Source organism: Carassius auratus, chromosome 31 (genome assembly GCF_003368295.1).
Source record: "Carassius auratus strain Wakin chromosome 31, ASM336829v1, whole genome shotgun sequence".
Taxonomy (NCBI): domain Eukaryota; kingdom Metazoa; phylum Chordata; class Actinopteri; order Cypriniformes; family Cyprinidae; genus Carassius; species Carassius auratus.
In genome coordinates this window covers 9,002,698-9,023,471 of record NC_039273.1, presented here as the reverse complement: position 1 = coordinate 9,023,471, position 20,774 = coordinate 9,002,698, and the positions used below count along the sequence as shown (strand labels likewise).

Here is a 20,774-nt window from a genome sequence, read left to right as displayed (position 1 = left end):
TATAATTATAAATGATATCCGCTTAAAATAAAAAATGCCACTTATGTACAGTAATTCCAAAAATCATAATTGATCATTTGACATTTTTGAATAGCAAAGGTCAGTGTGGTCTGCATTAACTTCGCTTGTGTACACGTGGTTTCTTATCAAAAAGTCAAACCTGTTATGCTACCTTCCCTTTATACACCAATGACTGCAGTGGTCTTTTTCTTATCTCACTTATTTTGTTATTGTTTTAGTTGTATTAAATAATTTAGGTGTATTCAGTAATCATTAATTGTGTGTGTGTGTGTGTGTGTGTGTGTGTGTGTGTGTGTGTGTGTGTGTGTGTGTGTGTGTGTGTGTGTGCGTGCGCGTGCGAAACTAATAACTGGGATTAAAAGGGGATGGATAAACCTCATGATTGTTATCAATGAAACGTTGCACACTCTTCGAGTCTATCAACAAATGAAAGTCATCGCCTTCTTTAAACACTGATACTGACATAGAGTTCTCGGAATGGAGCACATTCTGACATTCTGCATTTTCATGACAGTGCACTTTGGTGCCCCATTTAAAAAAAAAAAAAGAAAAAGAAAAAGAATGAAAGAAAAATGAGAAAGAAATGTAACTTCATAATCGTGAACAGATCACATTTGCTTATCAGCACCTTTCCATCTCTCATATAACGTCTAGTCATATTTCATAACCCACGCGCCTTCGAGGCGTTTTGCTCACGTGTGATCATCACATATATAACTGTTCGAATAGCGAACGTGAGTTGTGTAAGTTCAAAATCAGTGAGACATCACGGTTTTGGAGAGGGAGAACCTTTCATAAGTTTTGCGCGCAAGCTCCTCCCAGATTCCTGCCGATGCACCTCATGACATTATTTAATGACGCTACAAATATGGAGAGAGCTGAGGAACCTTTAACAGTTAATCCATCTGAAGTTCGCCATCCAGCTGTTCCTTACCATCCATCTTTGGAGAACTCGGCGATGGAGAACCTCAACAGACAGAAGGAAACCGTATTCAGCCTGGTGCAGGTGAAGGGGACGTGGAAACGCAAAGCAGGGCAAAATGTGAAGCAAGGATTAAAAGGACGAGTGTCAGCTGCTAAAATGTGCGTATAAGTCAATAAGTATTTATTAAACATTTAAACATTTATAGAAAATTGCACCCACCTATATGGATTAGCAATTGTGCTTTTATCTGATCCTAAATTGCATTACGATTACATTATAATTTTTTTATATTTTAAACGAATACATTTCCCTTTGATGGATTAACAATATATAAAAATTTTTTTTTTAATTTGCATTACTTTTGGTGTTTCATAGCTTTTGATGTACAGAAAAGCTATGATACTCATTATATTTAAAACGAATACATTTACTTTTGATGGATTAACAATATATATATATATATAAAAAAACATTATTTTAATTTTAATTACTTTTGGTGTTTCATAGCTTTTGATGTACAGAATTTTATAACAACTTATGTATAATTTTGTAAATGGACATAGTAACAGAGCTACCATTCCATATGTATTTCTCTTCCCTTCAAACTATCTACAGTGAGACAGGAGGAGTCAAATATGAGCTCACTTTACATATCCAATGGAATTATCTGCTTATGCAAAACAGGTTGTGTCAGTATTACAGCAAAGTGTAGTAGTAGTGCTGCTATATATCCATGGATTCTTTTACATAAAAAAAATAAAATAAAATAAAAAATATATATATTAGAATTTAATTAATTTGAAAAGAGAAATATTGCAGTCAGGTAGCACCACTTATATTTTTTGTAATATTTAATCTTACTTTTTATATTTATATATATATAATCACAAACAAGATACAAAATGAGTTATGAGCTTTATATGTTGCAGTTACGAAAGCAGCTCCTCTAGTGGCACCACCTGGACAGTGGTCACCCCCATCACCTTCACATATACAGTTACTCAGACAAAAAATCTTCTTGACCCCAGCAATGATACTCTGCTTTTGGGCCACATCAGAGACACTCAGCAGCTTGAGGCCGTACGGTCCAGCACCAAGCCCTTAAAACGCTTCATAGTCATGGATGAGGTAGTATACAATCTCTATGGTTCTCAGGTTACAGACTACCTCGAAGCCAGACATGTACTGTACCGGATCCTGCCCCTGCCCACGACGGAGGAGAACAAGTCCATGGAAATGGCCCTGAAGATTCTGGAGGAAGTCCACCAGTTTGGTATCGACCGGCGTACGGAGCCCATCATCGCCATCGGAGGTGGAGTCTGCCTGGATATTGTGGGTCTCGCAGCATCCCTCTACAGACGGCGCACTCCATATATTCGTGTTCCCACTACCCTTTTGTCATACATTGATGCTAGCGTCGGAGCAAAGACGGGCGTGAATTTCGCAAATTGCAAGAACAAGCTAGGCACCTACATTGCACCTGTTGCTGCCTTCTTAGACAGGTCGTTTATACAGACAATTCCTCGCAGACACATATCTAATGGTCTTGCAGAAATGTTAAAGGTAATTTTTTTTCCCCCTTTTTTGTTTTTGGAATATTTATTATTATAAGTTTTATTCTTACACCACTCCGCATCATGTTTGCTGAATGTTATCCAATACTTGTTTTTTGTTCATTTTGGAGTGAAATCACTGCTTGTTTTTCTTCAGCACATTACACTTTCTCCCATATTTGGATATGCATTGTTTAGCATTTTTGCTTTTGGCAACCATTTGTAAGGTCAAGAAGTCTTGTATTATCCCTATTGTATCTTGCTATTTCAAAACTTTTTTGTTATGGAGTAATAGAATATAGTTTTTTCCACTTCTTTGTAGATTTTTTTTTATTTAAATTAAGCATCTTTTTGTGAAACTTTTGACACTTGACTGCTTTTGTTATTCTGTATTATAGATGATATATATACAGTACAGACCAAATGTTTGGACACACCTTCTCATTATTCAAAGAGTTTTCTTTATTTTCATGACTATGAAAACTGTAGATTCACAATGAAGGCATCATAACTATGAATTAACACATGTGGAATTATATACATAACAAAAAAGTGTGAAACAACTGAAAGTATGTCATATTCTAGGTTTTTCAAAGTAGCCACCTTTTGCTTTGATTACTGCTTTGCACACTCTTGGCATTCTCTTGATGAGCTTCAAGAGGTAGTCACCTGAAATGGTCTTCCAACAGTCTTGAAGGAGTTCCCCGAGAGATGCTTAGCACTTGTTGGACCTTTTGCCTTCTGTCTGCGGTCCAGCTCACCCCTAAACCATCTGGATTGGGTTCAGGTCCGGTGACTGTGGAGGCCAGGTCATCTGGCGCAGCACCCCATCACTCTCCTTCTTGGTCAAATAGCCCTTGATGCCTTCAGTGTGACTCTACAATTTTCATAGTCATGAAAATAAAGTAAACTCTTTGAATCAGAAGATGTGTCCAAACTTTTGGTCTGTTATAACTATATATATATAGTTTGATGATATTTTTGAACTTATCATCACCAAATTATGTAATATTAGGCCTTTTTATAAATCAGTAGAATTTTTTTTCAAGTTTTCAAGATGCTGAGCAGTGTTTTTATTATCATTTGTCTTTTTTATTTTTAATGTTTTAATGTATTTATGTTTTTTATGGTTTTAGATGGCTCTCATGAAGCACAGAGGGCTGTTTGAACTTCTGGAAATGCAGGGGCAGTTCCTTTTAGACTCAAAGTTCCAGTCTGGCATGGTTCTAGAAGACGGCCACATTGACCCTGCTTCTGTTTCTACCCGTGTCGCTATAGAAACCATGTTAGAAGAATTGGCCCCAAACCTGTGGGAGGATGATCTTGACAGACTGGTTGACTTCGGTCACCTGATCAGCCCAGAACTAGAGATGGTATCTTCACTTCATCAGCCGCACATTCTACTATTTTAAAAGGGTTGGGTGGGGTAAAAAAAAAAAATTTTTTTTTTTGAAAATATTTTTCAATATTTGTTTCTTGGGTAAGATATATTATTTTAGTCTGTCTGAAAACTGTCTAAAAAAATTCTCAGAACTGAATTCCTGAAACTGTGGTTCAGGTTTTGGTTATACATGCATGCAAAATGCAGCAATAACTTTTTTCAACAAAATAAATATTATTATTATTTATTTTATTTTTTTAGAAAGTCCTACCAGCTTTACTCCACGGTGAGGCAGTGAATATTGATATGGCCTACATGGTGTATGTGGCCTGTGAGATGGGGTTGCTCTCAGAGCAGGAGAAGTTCAGGATCGTCTGTTGCATGTTGGGGCTGGAGCTACCAGTGTGGCATCAAGACTGCACCTTTGCTTTGGTTCAGAAATCTCTACGTGACAGACTTCAACACTCTGGAGGGCTTGTGAGAATGCCTTTACCAACAGGCCTTGGAAGAGCTGGTAATATGTTTGAATCTTAAGGATGTCATGCTTAAAGGCTTATCTATGACTGGAAAAAGAATGACAAATGTAAAACAGAAAATACAGCAAACCATACATTATGCATGGTTAGGGTAAACTGTCTCATCAACTTTTAAAAAGGAGGAAAAGAGAGAAATGCCATGTTTTTTCAAATGTCATACCACCATTTAAACTTATATTTGGCACAATATTTTGGCATACCTTCAAAAGTCACAATGTTGCGTAAATTGACTTATTTAACTAATTCCATTCAAAAAGTGAATATTGTGAAATTAGAATATTGTGAAAAGGTTCAATATTGAAGACACCTGGTGCCACACTCTAATCAGCTAATTAACTAAAAACACCTGCAAAGCCTTTAAATGGTCTCTCAGTCTAGTTCTGTGGGCTACATAATCATGGGGAAGACTGCTGACTTGACAGTTGTCCAAAAGATTGACACCTTGCACAAGGAGAGCAAGACACAAAAGGTCATTGCAAAAGAGGCTGGCTGTTCACAGAGCTCTGTGTCCAAGCACATTAATAGAGAGGCGAAGGAAAGGAAAATATGTGGTAGGAAAAACTGTACAAGCAATAGGGATAACCGCACCCTGGAGAGAATTGTGAAACAAACCCATTCAAAAATGTGGGGGAGATTCACAAAGAGTGGACTGCAGCTGGAGTCAGTGCTTCAAGAACCACTACGCACAGACATATGCAAGACATGGGTTTTAGCTGTCGCATTCCTTGACTCAAGTCACTCTTGAACAACAGACAGCGTCAGAAGCGTCTAAAGACAAAAAGGACTGTACTGCTGCTGATTGGTCCAAAGTTATGTTCTCTGATAAATGTACATTTTTCATTTCCTTTGAAAATCAGGGTCCCAGAGACTCGAGGAAGAGAGGAGAGGCACACAATCCACGTTTCTTGAGGTCCAGTGTAAAGTTTCCACAGTCAGTGATGGTTTGCAGTGCCATGTCATCTGCTGGTGTTGGTCCACTGTGTTTTCTGAGGTCCAAGGCCAACACGGCCATATTTCATTTTCCAACAGGACTTGGCACCTGCACACAGTGCCAAAGGTACCAGTACCTGGTTTAAGGACCATGGTATCTCTGTTCTTAATTGGCCAGCAAACTCGCCTGACCTTAACCCCATAGAAAATCTATTGGTTATTGGGAAGAGGAAGATGCGATATGCCAGATCCAACAATGCAGAAAAGCTGAAGGCCACTATCAGAGCAACCTGGGCTCTCAGAACACCTGAGCAGTGCCACAGACAGGTCGACTGATCCATGCCACATCGCATTGCTGCAGTAATTCAGGCAAAAGGAGCCGCAACTAATTATCGAGTGCTGTACATGCTCATACTTTTCATGTTCATACTTTTCAGTTGGCCAAGATTTTTAAAAATCCTTTCTTTGTATTGGTCTTAAAGCTGCAGTAGGTAACTTTTGTAAAAATATTTTTTTATATATATATATATTTGTTAAACCTGTCATTATGTCCTGACAGTAGAATATGAGACAGATAATCTGTGAAAAAATCAAGTTCCTCTGGCTCCTCCCAGTGGTCCTATTGCCATTTGCAGAAAATATATCGCTCCCGTTAAGAAACAACCAATCAAAGCTGCGGTCCGTAAATTTGTTTGTATTCAAAATGTAGAAAAATGTATATAATAAGTGAGTACACCATAAATCCATTTTACAAACCGTGTTTTTGGCTTGTCCTGAATCACTAGGGTGCACCTATAATAAGTGTTTATATTCGGACTATTTTAGTTTGCTTCGGGGGTACCGCGGCGGAGTAACCCAGTACCTTTGTGATTCTTCATAGACATAAACAGAGAGAAGTAGTTCAGGCTACGATGTTCTTCCGCAAGACGCAAGCAGTTCTGTTTATTAACCGCTAGAGCGTCAAAAGTTACCAACTGCAGCTTTAAGTAACATTCTAATTTTCTGAGATACTGAATTCAGGATTTTCCTTAGTTGTCAGTTATAATCATCAAAATTTAAAGAAATAATCATTTGAAATATATCAGTCTGTATTTAATGAATGAATATAATATACAAGTTTCACTTTTTGAATGGAATTAGTGAAATAAATCAACTTTTTGATGATATTCTAATTATATGACCAGCACCTGTATACATACACACACACATGTATATATATTATAATGCAAGTACAAGTATATCTTCTAAGTTTGAATTTTGTGACTTGGAATTTTTTTTTTTAAAGAAGTGTTTTTAAAGCACTAAACATATTGTGTTAAGTGTTAGAAAAAGTGAATATTGTTTCCTCATTCCTCACTTAGAAATCTTCAACGACACTGATGAAGGCACTCTGTTCCGGGCTTATGAGAAGTGGTGCGATGAACTCAGCACAGGTTCACTTCGATGAGACCTCAGCCAATGTTTACAATGCTACAAGGGAGCCTCTTAGTTTATCAATTTATATGCATGTATTATTCTATGACAGCTTCTGTTTCCTTTTTATTCTGTGTACATTATGGGCATTTAAATGTTTTACATTTAAAACAATTGCTTCTAATTACTATAATTGCCATTTTAAATGGCCGTGAATAGAAGAAAGCTGACTTGATATGTGAAAATCTTTCTTTAGTTGTGTTTAAGGGTTTCTTTCCCACCATTTCATATTTGATAAAAGAACATATCAGTTACTAATTAAATCATTTATTAAAAATATATACAAAATTTGATAAGTCTGTCTGATATGTTTGATGTAATGCATGCAAGTTTATAATAAACAATTCTCTTATTAACAAAGTCTCCATAAAGATGAGAAAGATGTAGCCTATTACGTTTCAGAGCAACAATAACTTCAGTTTTGTGAACACCATCACAAATACCACAGATATCATAACATGACACCATTTGTCTGGTATTCAATTCAATAGTTCTCTTGTTTTTTTGTCTTCATAAGTCTTAAAAACAAGCACAAGAATAATGGATATTACTACAAGAATACAACTAGATTTGAATCAGATAATCAATATCATTTTTCCATTCCTGTCTTCTTCAATGATCCATAAATAAAACGTTATTTTTGAGCCCATATTGACCATATTGAAAAATGCAGTAGACATCTATGAACTGATAAAACACACTGTAGTAGAGATGAATATAGAAAAGACTTGTAAGAGATTTGTACTTTAGCTTTTCCGCAGCAAATTATTCATCAGAGATACCTAATATAATTATGATAAAAATGTGTATGTTTTTATCAATCACGATTTTGACTTGATTTAGATTTTTGATTGTACATTTAAAATTCACTGGTTACTGATTAAAAACACCAGTACATATATCTACCAGTACAAACTGATAAAACAAGATTAATGTACAAAATTCAATTGCTCAAATCTATTCTACCTTCTTTCCCATTCAATATATATCATATAGTAACATTAGTCTATCTTCTTCTTTTATTCACCAATTCATGTTACAAGACAGATCTTTGAAAATATGACACAGTGACACAGTATAAATCTAAAGTGTTCATGATTCCCAACAGCTTTCTCATGGTGGTATGACGAACAAACTTTCATATCAGTAAAATATTTCAGTGAGTAATAGCTAAAGACTGGATATGTGTTTGATGTTGCTCTTAGTGTTGAAGAAAATAATTGAATTGTGCAAGCCTAGACATGTTACTGGTAGCTCCACCCCTGGAAAACCTCTACCCCATGAAGTTAAGTTGCATTTGTGGACAATATCATGCCAACTCCAGAAATCACACTGTAGGATTTTTTATTTTAGCTATTTTTCATACTGTTCTAGAGAAATCCTTAATAAATCAACACATTTTTAAAACTGGTGACTCTTAACTAGTAAACTCCAACATGATAAAAAAAAACTATATATATATATATATATATATATATATATATATATATATATATATATATATATATATATATATATATATATATATATACTGTACACTAGATATTCAAAAATACAAGAAAAGTACTGTCATTAAATTTTCACTTGCACAGGTAACATATTATACAAAGTAACATCTAATCGTCTAATTTTGGTTCACCAAAAGTTTGTTCACAATGCTAAAAGCCATTTTCATGTTCATCCATACTGCTTCTGCTGCTGCTGCTGCTGTTGGATGGGATGGGGGAGCCAGAGGACAACAGGGGGTCACTGCTGCCCACTGGAGACAGACTGTTGTCCATGAGCATGTCCTCCAGCTTGGTGGAGGCCTTGTTGGCACTGTCATAGACCCCTGATTCCCCTTCCTCCGTGGAGCTGTCGTTGTAGCTGATGGTGCCATTGTTGAGGTCCAGAGTGGTGGTACGGGACAGGTCAGGACTGGGCAGGTGTGGGTACAAATCGTTTGTGCATTCCCCCATACCAGGCTCTTGTTTGATGGCTCGAGCCACCAGCTCAGTGGAATAAAGGCTGGGAGAGGCTACAACGGCGAGTCCATGAGCACGGGCCTGCATCTCAAGCTCCTGGATGCAAACCAGAAATGACAAAATGTCATTGTGACAAAATATGCATGAAAAGTTGTGTGTGTAAACAGTAGGGGTATTGTGAATCAAATGCCATGTGTCAAAATGAGGGAAATTCCCCATAATCAATTACTTGAGTGTAACTTCCGAATTTCATGCAACTGAAGCACTGAGCATACTTGATAAGCTTTCAAAGCAATGTTACGCTTGGCCTTCTAATAAAAAAGCGTTTTGTCTTAGGGCATGTCGAAAACATACTTGTCCACAAAAACTGATCATGTGACTAATTGCCGGGAGCTTTTAACCAATCACAGTATGTGTTGTGAGCTTTAGTGTACTATTTGATGTACCTGAATACGAAGCAGGAGATGTCTGTTGGCAAGTTCTAGTCTCTTTTGTCTGTTTTCCAGCTCTTTAGCTTTATGCTGCTCTTTCTGCAGTCTCCTAATATAATCCACTGAAGCTTTCAGGATGGTGCCCTTATTCCACCTCATGTCTCTGCAAAAACGAGATCCAGACGGTTAAGCTGTAACTACTAAATGTATACATATTGGTATAAATTGGCTGAATATATAAATACAGTGTATATATATGTTATTGTAAACTAATGTTTTTTTTGTTTTTTTTTTTTTATATTAATTTTTGAGACTTACGGATCATTTGACTTGGGAATTAATGTCCCCAGCTCCTTAATTCTATCATTTATATTAAAACGCCGCCTCCTTTCAACTGCATGGATGGAAAAAACAATAAAGATTAGACATTATTATTATTAATATTATATTCTGTTATATTATACTTATACAAAAAAAATATGTTCATGCATACAAAGTAATGATCAGACTTACTGAGGTTGTGGTTGTCTTTCTTTTGTCTCTCTTTCGCAAAGGCTCTGACCTCTGCTTCTGAAATGAGTAATTATGTTAACTAAAACAACTTTCTTCTTAATTAATTAATTAATAAACGTCACAGTTTTAACATCAAAGCTATAAGTCTTTCTATTACAGAGTTCATATTTTCAGCCCTAGAGAACCAATGTATTCTAATCTGTTGCTGTGTGGTAGAAAATTTTCAATTAAATGTAAAAATGTCAGTATTTAAAAACTAAGCATTTTTAAATGAAGTAAAAATGTGTGAGTTTGTATGGAGCATGTTTACCAATCAAGTGTCCATATTGTGTGCAATTACTTTCTACTGTATATCAAATACACAGGTAATTTTTATACATGCTAACTGTGCATTTGGGTTAAAAATAATTTTTCTTTACTTAATATGTATGTAAATGTAATTTCAAACTTAAAACTTGTTGACACACATTAGGCAATTAAATAATATGATTCAAAGGCAGAGGAAATGGAAACATACCTACTGGAAAGCCTTCAGGCCTTTGATAAGTCTCAAACTTGCCACATGATCCAGGCTTGTCCATTATGTGCATCATGCCAGGTCCTGGGGCAACTATTTGATACAATATATCTGACATTGATATTGTGCATTCGGAACTGCACACAATATGGATACTTTTACTATTCCCAAGAATGGTGGGTTTTGGCATGGTAACCAAAAGTCGTTATAAACATTAATTATAGGTAAGATAATGTCATTTTACCAGATAATTCCCTTTTGACGGCCGGTAGGTTAGATGAGCAGGAGCTGTTAATAAGCCCAGCTGGAGAAACAGCATGATTGTTGTACATGTCCATCAGGTTTCCAGAAACTGGAATCTGAAAAATGATCAACCATATCCACAAAGATTTCAGTGCATGTGTTGACTGTTCAGTTGATTATTTGAATCTTAAACATAACAAATGTGCATGATCCTACAATCCTGATCATATATTAGGTTCTTTACCGTATTAGTCATTTGAAGTCCTGCATCCATAAATCCTAAAATGTCATCATTGTAGCTTGATTCCAAACCTATGATGTCTTCAATTACGTCGTCCATCTGTAACAATTCCAATATAATATAAAACAAGAGCATAATGTGTTGACATCACCTTCTAATTACAGTGCTTTATGTTAGTAATACAGTCATAACCTGGCTAAAAAGAAATGCTAAATCAATAAGATAATTGACTATTAAAACATACATGATATACCACATACATGAATCATTTCTTAGAAGTTCTATGCTTTTTTTTCTCAGCTGACACCTTTTACTTTCCTAGAAACCCTTACAGCACTGATGTACTTAAGATCAAAGACTATACTGTGGCATCATCAATCTCTCACAGACTCTTTGAAGAGACAGTGAGAAATTTTCAGTTGTGCAACTTTTTTTTTTTTTTTTTTTTTTTACATCTAATAGGCCTCAGCATGCAGTTTCTTAATACTCATAACAATTGTCATCCTTGATAGAGCTACGTACATTACCATTCAAAAATTTGGTCAGGGTAAGATTTTTAAGAAAATAATACTTTTATTCAGAATATTTCCCTTCTATTTGTAAATTCTTTTTTTTATTTATAAATGTTTCATTATTCATTAAAGTATCCTGAAAAAAAATGAATTAAGGTTTCCACAAAAATATAATATGAATATAATAACTACAATTATAAGAAATTTTTCTTGAACACGAAATCATGCATATTAGAATGATTTCTGAAGGATCATTTAACACTGAAGCCGTGAGTTATCATGCTGAAAATTAAGCGTTTCCATCACATGAATAAATTAATGTAAAAAAAAAAAAAAGTTATTTTAAATTGCAATCATATTTTCATGAAATTGTTTGTGCTATATTGTTTATCAAATAAATGTAGCCTTTGTGAGCTTAGTAAACATTTGAAAGTTTTGAAAGGTAGTGTGTATAAAAATATTTGTAATAAGAAAAATATCCAAAACTTCATGCTTTGGTGAAACATAAATCATCTGGAGAGGCATTCTTGTTTTCCCTTTTCCTTATTTGTCTATGGACATTATTCACACACATAACTAAGCTGCGTTGGAATCCTGTCACAGTATTTACCATATTTTGACACTATAATTTGGCTCAATATATTATTTGACAGTCTACCTCTTTCTCACAGTTGAGGTTGAGAAGTGCCATAGGGCTATTGGGACCACTGGCTCCTGGTCCAGGGGGCATGCCGTGCTCTGTGGGCTGGCTGGGCTGTGGGCTTAAGTTGGCTCCCAGTGCACTGGACAGGTAATGCTTCACCTGCTGCCTCTGGGTCTGTTGGATGTGGTACTTGGAGGGGCTCTCCAGGTGGGTTTGCACCTGAGTCACAAACAGAGAGGTGATGCCAAAATGGTTAGACAGACATTCAGATACTCATACAGATACTAATACTGTGTGTTATCTGCACATATAATTAATTTCTATTTTGCAAAGAAAATTATATATTTTTTAATAGAATAAAATATTAGGACTAAATGCATTGCATACATTAAAATAATTGTATAATTGCTCTGTGTATAAACACTGCAAACATGCAAAGAAAAAAGACAAAATGCACAGGCTTGCCTATGATTCTGAGAATCTTTTTAAGGTAACACACTAGTCTGATTAGAAACAAACAAACAAAAAAAAAACAGTTGATTAACAAATGTAATCAATGCCACAAAATGTTAAACTATTTCTGTTTTAGATCAATAAATAAAGTCTCATCTCACCTGGTAGTGACTGTACTCTAGCATCTCCAACATGTTAAACTTAAAAATGTTAGCTTAAAAAATATTCCCTTTGTGTATTCAGTTTATGATGTGCAAAAATGGACTAGTCGTTTTGGCCTGTTGAAGATATCAATGCCAAAGAAAGGACTGAAGATGTATTTAAGGGGCTGGGAGGGGACTGCTGTTCTCATATTGTTTTTTTTACCAAAACGATGAATTTATGCCTTTATAGAGTTCATTTGACGTCACCAGTCCATTTCCACAATAGTCCCATTGAAAAGATGGGTTACTAGTGTCTAAACTGAAATAAGCTTACGGCTAACTAACGTTTCATGTTTAGTTCCACTCATCCTGCATAAAACATTGTTTGTTCTCAGCATCCGGCATACAATCACTGCCACTGTTAGTCTATAAACAAGACAGTTTAAGTTGGAGTTATCTCTGAAATGTTGAAGGGGAAAGAAAGGAAAGAGAACTTTGTTTTCTGATGGGCCTTTGGTAATTGCATTATTTTAAAAGTTGAAATATTGTGCACACGTATGTAGGTACACACAAACAAACTCAAAGTCGTACAATTCATATCCAGTTGAACTACTGGTTTAGGACCTACAAAGGCATAAAGAGGCAGTGTGCTCTGTTTTCTGTATATACTGTAGCTAAAGGCCTGTTGTATATTCATTATGTTATGAAAACAGTTATCCTTAAGCAACCACTTCTCAAAAATTTTTAGTAGCTCATTTTGGATTCATACATCTGCATAAAAATACAAAAAGCTTGGAAAAGTATAAACGCTAACAACCATTAAAAAGGGCATATAAATAAATCAATAAAATGTTCCAAAAATTGTTTAATCATCATTTACATAACCATTTTTTGTGTCTTTTGCATGTTTGCACAAAGCACATGTGTGCATGCATACATTAGATATCCAAAGGTTTCCAAATTGTTTATGCATGCCTATGACCTGCTCATAATAAGCATGGGATTTGTCCGATCAAAGATTAATATCCATTTCATGGAAGTGCCTCAGGTACTTTTCATTTCAAAATTTGAATCTGTTAGACCGTAGAGCTGTTATTTAAAACCAATAAGAAATATAACTGCAAGAAGTGATTACTGGGATCCAATCAGTTTAAGGGATTTATTGAATCTAAGCTGTTGCCAAATGGGCCTATTAGAAATTTTGGGCTGACATCACAATATCCACGATGAAGAATATTGCAACACATATACAATCTGAAATGAAGTGTAAAAGTATAATACTTAACACAGTAAGCATACTTACACACAGACACACACATTGTGTTGTAGACAGAGATTTGATAATAGGTAACAAAATAATAGGTAAATAATAGGTAACAAAATGCTTACTGCAATCTTCTCTTTATAACACAATTTTCAGGTCTCACTGAAATCATAATCTGGTTTAATTGTAAAATGTAATTTCTCAATATAATTGAAGTGGTAAACTTTGACAAAATGTAATGTTACAAACAGTAATTTTATAATGTCTAAATATGAATCCAAAAGCAACACCTGTAAAAATTATTATTTTTCTGAGCAGGCTTGTTTAGAATCAAATGCACGAGTGGACTTAGTTTTGTAGAGTTAGGAGTTATAGGCCTTTGGGTGCAGTAGGTACAGACCATATTATTAAATGGACCTGTTATAATTGTCCAAATGCAAAATTTCATAATTGCTTTGATAATTATTGACCTAGAGACTCCTGAGAACTATACTGCACTGATTTTATTGAATTTGAGTTGAAAACCAAGGACTAGTTCGCAAAAGTAGGTTTATTGAAGGGGTGGTTCACTGGGAGTTTTTTTTTAGGCTTGATGGGGTGCAGTCCAACATGTGTAAATGCTTTATTTTAAATGGATGCTATTATGCCTTTTCACTTTTTCAACTTTAGTTAGTCTGTAATGTTGCTGTTTGAGCATAAAAAATGCAGAGCATGTGCAGAGCAGGGGGATGCAAAAGCAGTATTAAAGGTATACTCCAAAATGAAAATTGTGTCATTAATCATTTGACCCCATGATGTTCCAAACCCATTAAAGCTTTGTTCATCTTCGGAACAAAATTAAATATATTTCGGATGAAAACCTGGAGGCTTGTGACTGTCCCATTGACTGCCAAGTAACTTACACTGTCAAGGTCCAGAAAAGTATGAAAGATATTGTCAGATTAGTCCATCTGCCATCAGTGGTTCAACCGTAACGTTATGAAGCGACGAGAATACTTTTGTACGCGAATAAAACCAAAATAAAGACTTTATTCAACAATTAATCTCATTGGTGTCTCTCCGCATCACCATAGCACTATTATGGAGAATATCTGCTAAACCAAGCAGTGTACACTCTTCTGTGTAAAACCTACTCGCTGGACCTGATTTTAGAGTCCCTGCAGTAAAGGAAATAATTATTGGATTTTTATGGATATATAGATTAAAATTGACCCTGGGCATTTATAATATTTATATAATAACTTTTTTTGCACCGAAAGAATGCAAGGGGGAAAAATATTAGGTGCTACTGATCCTCTGCATAATGAGTGTGTGTTTATTTATACATTCTTATTTAAAAGTGGCCAGACATCATAAAATGAGTCACGTGTGGATTCTGTAGACAGCAGTGTCATCATACAAATTTAGTCAGGGCATATAAGAACACTATAAAATCTTTGATCTTTTCTTTACTTTCACTAGTACTATCATTCTTAAAGTTGGGTTCAATAAAAAAGTTCCTCCTGAAGAGAAGCTTTATTCTGTAAATGCCTACAGATACTGCATCTGGAGAGACTCATAAATTCATAAATAGTTTTATCATCTTCCCACAGGATGGTTGAAGGAGGTAACAGTCAATAGTCAACCTTGTCCTTGAGGAGTTGGTGACATTTTGTTTGGGACTTGAGGCTGCTAAAGTGCAGTTATGTCAGGGGCTTTTCATTAAAAGACAGATAGTAACACTATGCATAAAGCCACAATTAAATACATACACATTATTATAAACACTTGTTTTTTAAATGTTTTAATAATTCATTTTTTAATCTAAACTGAAATATGTTATTAAGAAATTTAATCCATATTGTATTGGAACTTGCAAAAATAAAATAAAATAAAACAATTAACCTCAAGCACTGACTAAATGCTTCAATTAAGTCACCTGTGTCTTTGATAAGTTGTCTTCGGGACAGGAGGTCTTGAAAGTGCAAATTGAATTTTGAAAGTAAAATTTGACCTTTGCAAAAGAGGTTATACTATTGATAGTGTGTGTGTGTGTGTGTGTGTGTGTGTGTGTGTGTGTGTGTGTGTGTGTGTGTGTGTGACACAAATAAATTATTATAAAGAAGAAATGCAATGTAATAGGGTCTTGGTCTCTAAAGTTCTTGATTTTTTATTTTTTTATTTTTGAAGATCCATTGAAACATCTACATAAAATATATTAATAAATTAATAAATAAATCAACTCTTTAGAGCATTTTACTGCAAAAGAGTATGCCATCCTTCTTTAACAGCAAACTAGCAAAAGGTTATCAAACATAGAAGACGAAAGAACAAACAAGAAAGAAAAGAATAGAAAGAACTATTCATTCCACACTAAACTTTGCTGACAATAACTGATCTGTAGCCATAAGTTTATGGCAAATTTGAACTTTTATGTCAACTTAAAGACCATAAAGCATCAGTTAAGGGGGCAAAGTTCAGACAACTTATGTAGTGGTGAAAGTGTGGAGAAAAGAATGATCTGAACGGCACACAAAATGTGCATGACCAACATCCAGCTCATTTAAGACAATAGACACTTTGTATGAATGAGAGAGCATTTGTGGAAAAGAAGTGCATTTATGAATGTGTGCAAGCTTGTACGATGCATGTGCAGATATGTCAAAGAAAACGTGAGTGTGTCTAACTAAAATATATATCACCAAGTGGCATTTATCTTAAGAAAACATGCATAATAACACTTTACAAGCAAATTCACAATACGTTTACATTATGAAACAGATATACTATAAAAAAATGCATTTAGACTAGGGCTGTCAGTTTAACACATTAACTTAATTAATTCTTTTTGAAAAACATTAAAATATTAGACCCCTAGACCTGTACATCATGTTATATTTCATAAAATTCACTGTTGACAAACATGATGCAAGGCAACAACTCCATACATGCTTTTTTATACAAAAGTTCAGTAAATAAGAAGTTACTATTGTAATGAAACTCAAATATTATCGAGATGGCTTATATGTCCAAATATTTTTGGAGCTACTAAAATTGTGAGACAATTAATTTGCAAGTGTAGCTTGCGAAAAAGAAATTATAATAATAATAAAAAAGGGACACAAATTATTTATTGCTTTCTTTGTGTGTGTGTGTGTTAGCTTTAAATGAAAGCCTGAGGGGTGTGAGTTAGCATTTGCCCTTAGTGAAGAGACATTCACGTTACACATCACGGGCCATGATGAAGACATGCAGCTCAAGAGGAGGGGTCTGAGACAAAAGAGCTTTTTCTCCAACCATATTCGTGCGGTGTGCTTTTGGGCCTGTGGCAAGAGGCGTTAACAAGAATGCAGCAGAGTCTAACCAGAATTTGTAACACTGGACTATTGACAAGGGAATACAAAAATGCACTTGCTTAAATGACAGACAATACAGCTTATGTGTGCAGCTGAGCTATACTGTCCCAAGTCAAGTCTGATATAAATTAATTAAAACTCCAAGACAGATTCGTTATGACAGTCGGTGGGCCAGGGCAAAACTGAATACACTGTATACCATAATGTGGGCGTTGAGAGCACAAATATTTGTCACGGTGTCAGAGGTTGGAGAAGTCACACAGGCCAAAAACAAAATGAATGATGACTTTATATTAAGACAACTATAGAAATAAAAGGCAATTAGTCACTCTTTTGAAAATGAATCATACACTGCTCACAAATCTAAGATTATCCGGTAGATCTGCAGAAAGATTTATGGCTAATAATGAGGACAATTATAAGTTAGGAGTCTCTTCATAGGCAAAAGAAAGCTACATATTAGATCTATTAGATCTTTTGTTAAACAATACATTTAAAAAAAATTTTTTTTTTTTAAATGAATTTAAAAAGAATAAATTGGAGAGGAAAACAAAATCTAAATAGAAACTCTGTGACTGTTCAAAATTGTCAAAATATCCTCTAAGTAGATCCAAGTATAAAATAAAAAAAAAAAACCTTTGTTAGATGTTTTCTTTACTTTTCCATGAAATATAACTGTGTGCAGTTGCTAGGAACATGTGACAATTGTGTAAAACATGCATTAATACAATTAAAATATTACAAAAACTTCCAAATAAACAAATAACTTAAATAACATAAGTGATGCCACTGTCTAAAAAAATCCCAATTAGGAAATGGACTACTGAAACTGCACTATTACAGAACTTTTTTACAAAAGCATTATTGTATATTAACACAATATGCTCTACAATACAGTGCAAAATTTCCTAAACAAGAAAAGTAAAAAAATTAAAAAAAAGTTTCTGAATGGCTCACATTTTCTAACTAAAAGGGGGGAAATGTAAGAAATAATAAGAATTTATTAAGAATTTATTACTACTATTACTGTATTACTGTAATTACAATACGACCAAAAAATAAGATGAAATTATGTGTAGTGTATTTCTCAGGGAAACTTTTTCAACTGTGATACTCAAAGTTAGAAAAGTTGTTTGTTTGTTTTTTACTAAGTATATGTGCTAAATGTTTATATATTATTAAGCAGCCCTTTGCATGTATCATCAAGCTTCATTAAAAACCCAAAACCTTTGAATGAACAATTGACACATCTCTATAAACCTGCCAGCAAACCAATACAAGCTATACTTCTCAGAGACCGGCCTCTTTTTTTTTTCACAGAACAAAAGCTCTTTTTTTGTTGTCTAGGTTTTGACAGAGTACAGCGCCTTAAGTCTCATCATCTCCTGAAGCTGCTATACAAAGCCAGAGTTGTGTATGCATACGGACGAGTCCTGAAGCATCCCAGTCTGAAAGGTCATCCAAACCACCAATGAGAGAAGCAGACAACAGCAAGCCATTCGCACGTGGAGCTGAAATCTGATGGTATTTAAAGTCATCTGTTTTTGGAAAACATTTGCGGGGCTATCTTACTGGAGCAATAATTACAATGATAGCATGCAAGCTTTAATGCATTCTATTCAGTCACTTGAAGCTATGAGAACAGACCATTGTGTCACCAAGCAAATAAAAAATATTGCTGAGAAATTTTCTTACTTGCCTATTTTACTAAATAAGATAATTAAGTTATCTAGATTTTTTTTTATAAACACACTTTACAATATATATATATATATATATATATATATATATATATATATATATATATATATATATACACATATATACATACACACAAACACACACACACACACACACATATATATATATATATATATATATATATATATATATACACATACATACATACATATATATATATATATATATATATATATATATATATATATATATATATATATATATATATATATGCACTAGGTCCACAGTACAGCAAGCCTCTATAATGAATTGAACTTAGCAAAAAAAAGTTTCAAATTGAATTGTGAGCTTATATTTCCACGTTGCTGGTCATGACGTTAAACCATGTAGATAGGATCCTATCCTGTCACCATTTCAAAGAAGTCAGATTTTTTTCTTCAAAGAAATTTGAAGAATGAGAACAGCAGTCCTAATTATAAGCATTCTTGCTTGAATTAATACTGAGTGTGTGTGTGGCAGAACTGAGTTTGCCTTTGTCTTCGTATCTGAGCTGATTCCTTGCTTATTTCTGGTCAGGTCAGAGGTAATTCAGCTAATTAAGGGTTCACCCAATCTCTGGTCAAACCCATCTGAGCTTAATGATTTCACTTTTCTGCTTCAGCAGTCTCTGCCTGGTACCTCACAAAAAAGTCTGCTTTGTGGAGACATGGACTAATCTATACTGTATGTATAAATCATATTTTGGGGACAAATTTGATATATATTTTTTATTATTATACTAATAAATAGACTCCTCATTTCAAGGCCAAATAAAATGTTTCTAACATGAGCATTCAATTGAGAAAACACAAGCACACAGAAGTGTCTTCAAAATGTAAAAGGTTGTCAAAAAATGTTGCATTTCAAATTAAACATAAAAAAAAAATGAATGTAACTCTAGTATACTTTGAATTCACCATTTTCACAGCCTTAAAATGGATGATACCTGCTTTTACGTAATCAAATTCCTTTGTCAGCAGAAGTTACCTTAATGTTAGAAACTAATCGTGTACCGCAAAATGTGCTATTGACAAAATACTACACAATCAATATAGTATATTTTCCACAAATGTACATAATTAGAAATCCTTACCAGATACTTTCAGCTAGTTCCTTTCTGTCAGAAGGGTCTTTTTTGCCGCCAATGAAACTACTTTGTGTGTCTGTGCACGAGATTCACACTATCCCCTTCTGAAGTCCACTCAGACCAACCAGAAATCAAAGCCATGCAAATACGTCAGTGTAGTGGAGCAAATAGGATTAAACATTTTGAACGCCAAAAGTCTGGAAACCCAGCACAAATTAGGAGAGGAATTCACTGAGTACAGATTATCCCCCATTTGGATTTAACACAGTTTAGTCTTTAACACCAGTATTCTTTAGCCTAAAAGACACAGTCCATGGAATTTTCTCTGGAGGCCGAGATCCAACAACTGGGATCGTCACAAAAAATCCAGTGGAATATAGCACCATTGTATCTCAGAGATCGAGAAAGTAACCTTTTGTGAGTTAAATCATGTCCATGTTACAAAATGAACAACTTAATAGGAATTGTTTAATTTAAAAGTCTCACATGCACAATGGTCAGAATAATCTATATCTATTGAAGACCTCACCTTTAGTGCTTCAACGGTGAGTCAGTTGTACAGGGTTGGGGTTTATCTGGTGGGCACTCTAACACGAAGTTCCTTAGGCCCCCTGATGGTCTGGTTCATGTTTCTTCTCAAGAATCTGTTCTTAGCATCATCCACAGATGAGTAAATTGGTGACGGCACTGTCGATGAGATATACATGCATACATGAGTAGATATGATGGATCGAATGTACAGTGGTCATACATAGACCCAAGAAAATGAACACATGAATACCAAAAATGCATGTGGCATAGAAAAACAAATTTACTTACTCTGAACTTTGAGAATCCTAATAAGGTGATTATGTGAATGACAAAAATAA

At 34.6% G+C, this 20,774-nt stretch overlaps 2 protein-coding genes across 3 annotated transcripts; one reads left to right on the top strand and one right to left on the bottom strand.

Annotated features, from left to right (window-relative positions):
• Positions 1 to 464: 464 nt before the first annotated feature.
• On the top strand, positions 465 to 7,109 carry eevs (2-epi-5-epi-valiolone synthase). Its single transcript, XM_026213461.1, has 5 exons — positions 465 to 1,104; positions 1,876 to 2,509; positions 3,636 to 3,872; positions 4,142 to 4,394; positions 6,708 to 7,109. The coding sequence occupies exons 1-5, from the start codon at positions 854 to 856 to the stop codon at positions 6,791 to 6,793; spliced, it is 1,461 nt and encodes a 486-aa protein (XP_026069246.1). The 5' UTR covers positions 465 to 853; the 3' UTR covers positions 6,794 to 7,109.
• Positions 7,110 to 8,357: 1,248 nt separating this feature from the next.
• Positions 8,358 to 20,145, bottom strand: LOC113051103 (microphthalmia-associated transcription factor-like). Of its 2 annotated transcripts, none has more exons than XM_026214715.1 (9): positions 19,912 to 20,145; positions 11,899 to 12,102; positions 10,732 to 10,827; positions 10,489 to 10,603; positions 10,245 to 10,337; positions 9,728 to 9,784; positions 9,533 to 9,608; positions 9,230 to 9,377; positions 8,358 to 8,879 (listed from the first exon to the last, which is right to left on the bottom strand). In XM_026214715.1, the coding sequence occupies exons 2-9, from the start codon at positions 11,968 to 11,970 to the stop codon at positions 8,478 to 8,480; spliced, it is 1,059 nt and encodes a 352-aa protein (XP_026070500.1). In that variant the 5' UTR covers positions 11,971 to 12,102; positions 19,912 to 20,145; the 3' UTR covers positions 8,358 to 8,477. The 2 variants fall into 2 exon arrangements, with proteins under 2 accessions (XP_026070500.1, XP_026070499.1); XM_026214714.1 differs by lacking the exon at positions 19,912 to 20,145 and adding an exon at positions 12,498 to 12,782.
• Positions 20,146 to 20,774: the final 629 nt, after the last annotated feature.

What these genes read in the sequence shown, in the direction of transcription:
- eevs (XM_026213461.1), top strand. Translation starts at nt 854, where the DNA reads ATGCACCTCATGACATTATTTAATGACGCTACAAATATGGAGAGAGCT. An exon ending in GTCTTGCAGAAATGTTAAAG is followed by an intron (nt 2,510 to 3,635) that starts GTAATTTTTTTT and finishes TTATGGTTTTAG; the next exon opens with ATGGCTCTCATGAAGCACAG. An exon ending in TCAGCCCAGAACTAGAGATG is followed by an intron (nt 3,873 to 4,141) that starts GTATCTTCACTT and finishes TTATTTTTTTAG; the next exon opens with AAAGTCCTACCAGCTTTACT.
- LOC113051103 (XM_026214714.1), bottom strand. Translation starts at nt 12,530, where the DNA reads ATGTTGGAGATGCTAGAGTACAGTCACTACCAG. An exon ending in GACTTCAAATGACTAATACG is followed by an intron (nt 10,604 to 10,731) that starts GTAAAGAACCTA and finishes ATCATTTTTCAG; the next exon opens with ATTCCAGTTTCTGGAAACCT. An exon ending in GAAAGACAACCACAACCTCA is followed by an intron (nt 9,609 to 9,727) that starts GTAAGTCTGATC and finishes CCATCCATGCAG; the next exon opens with TTGAAAGGAGGCGGCGTTTT.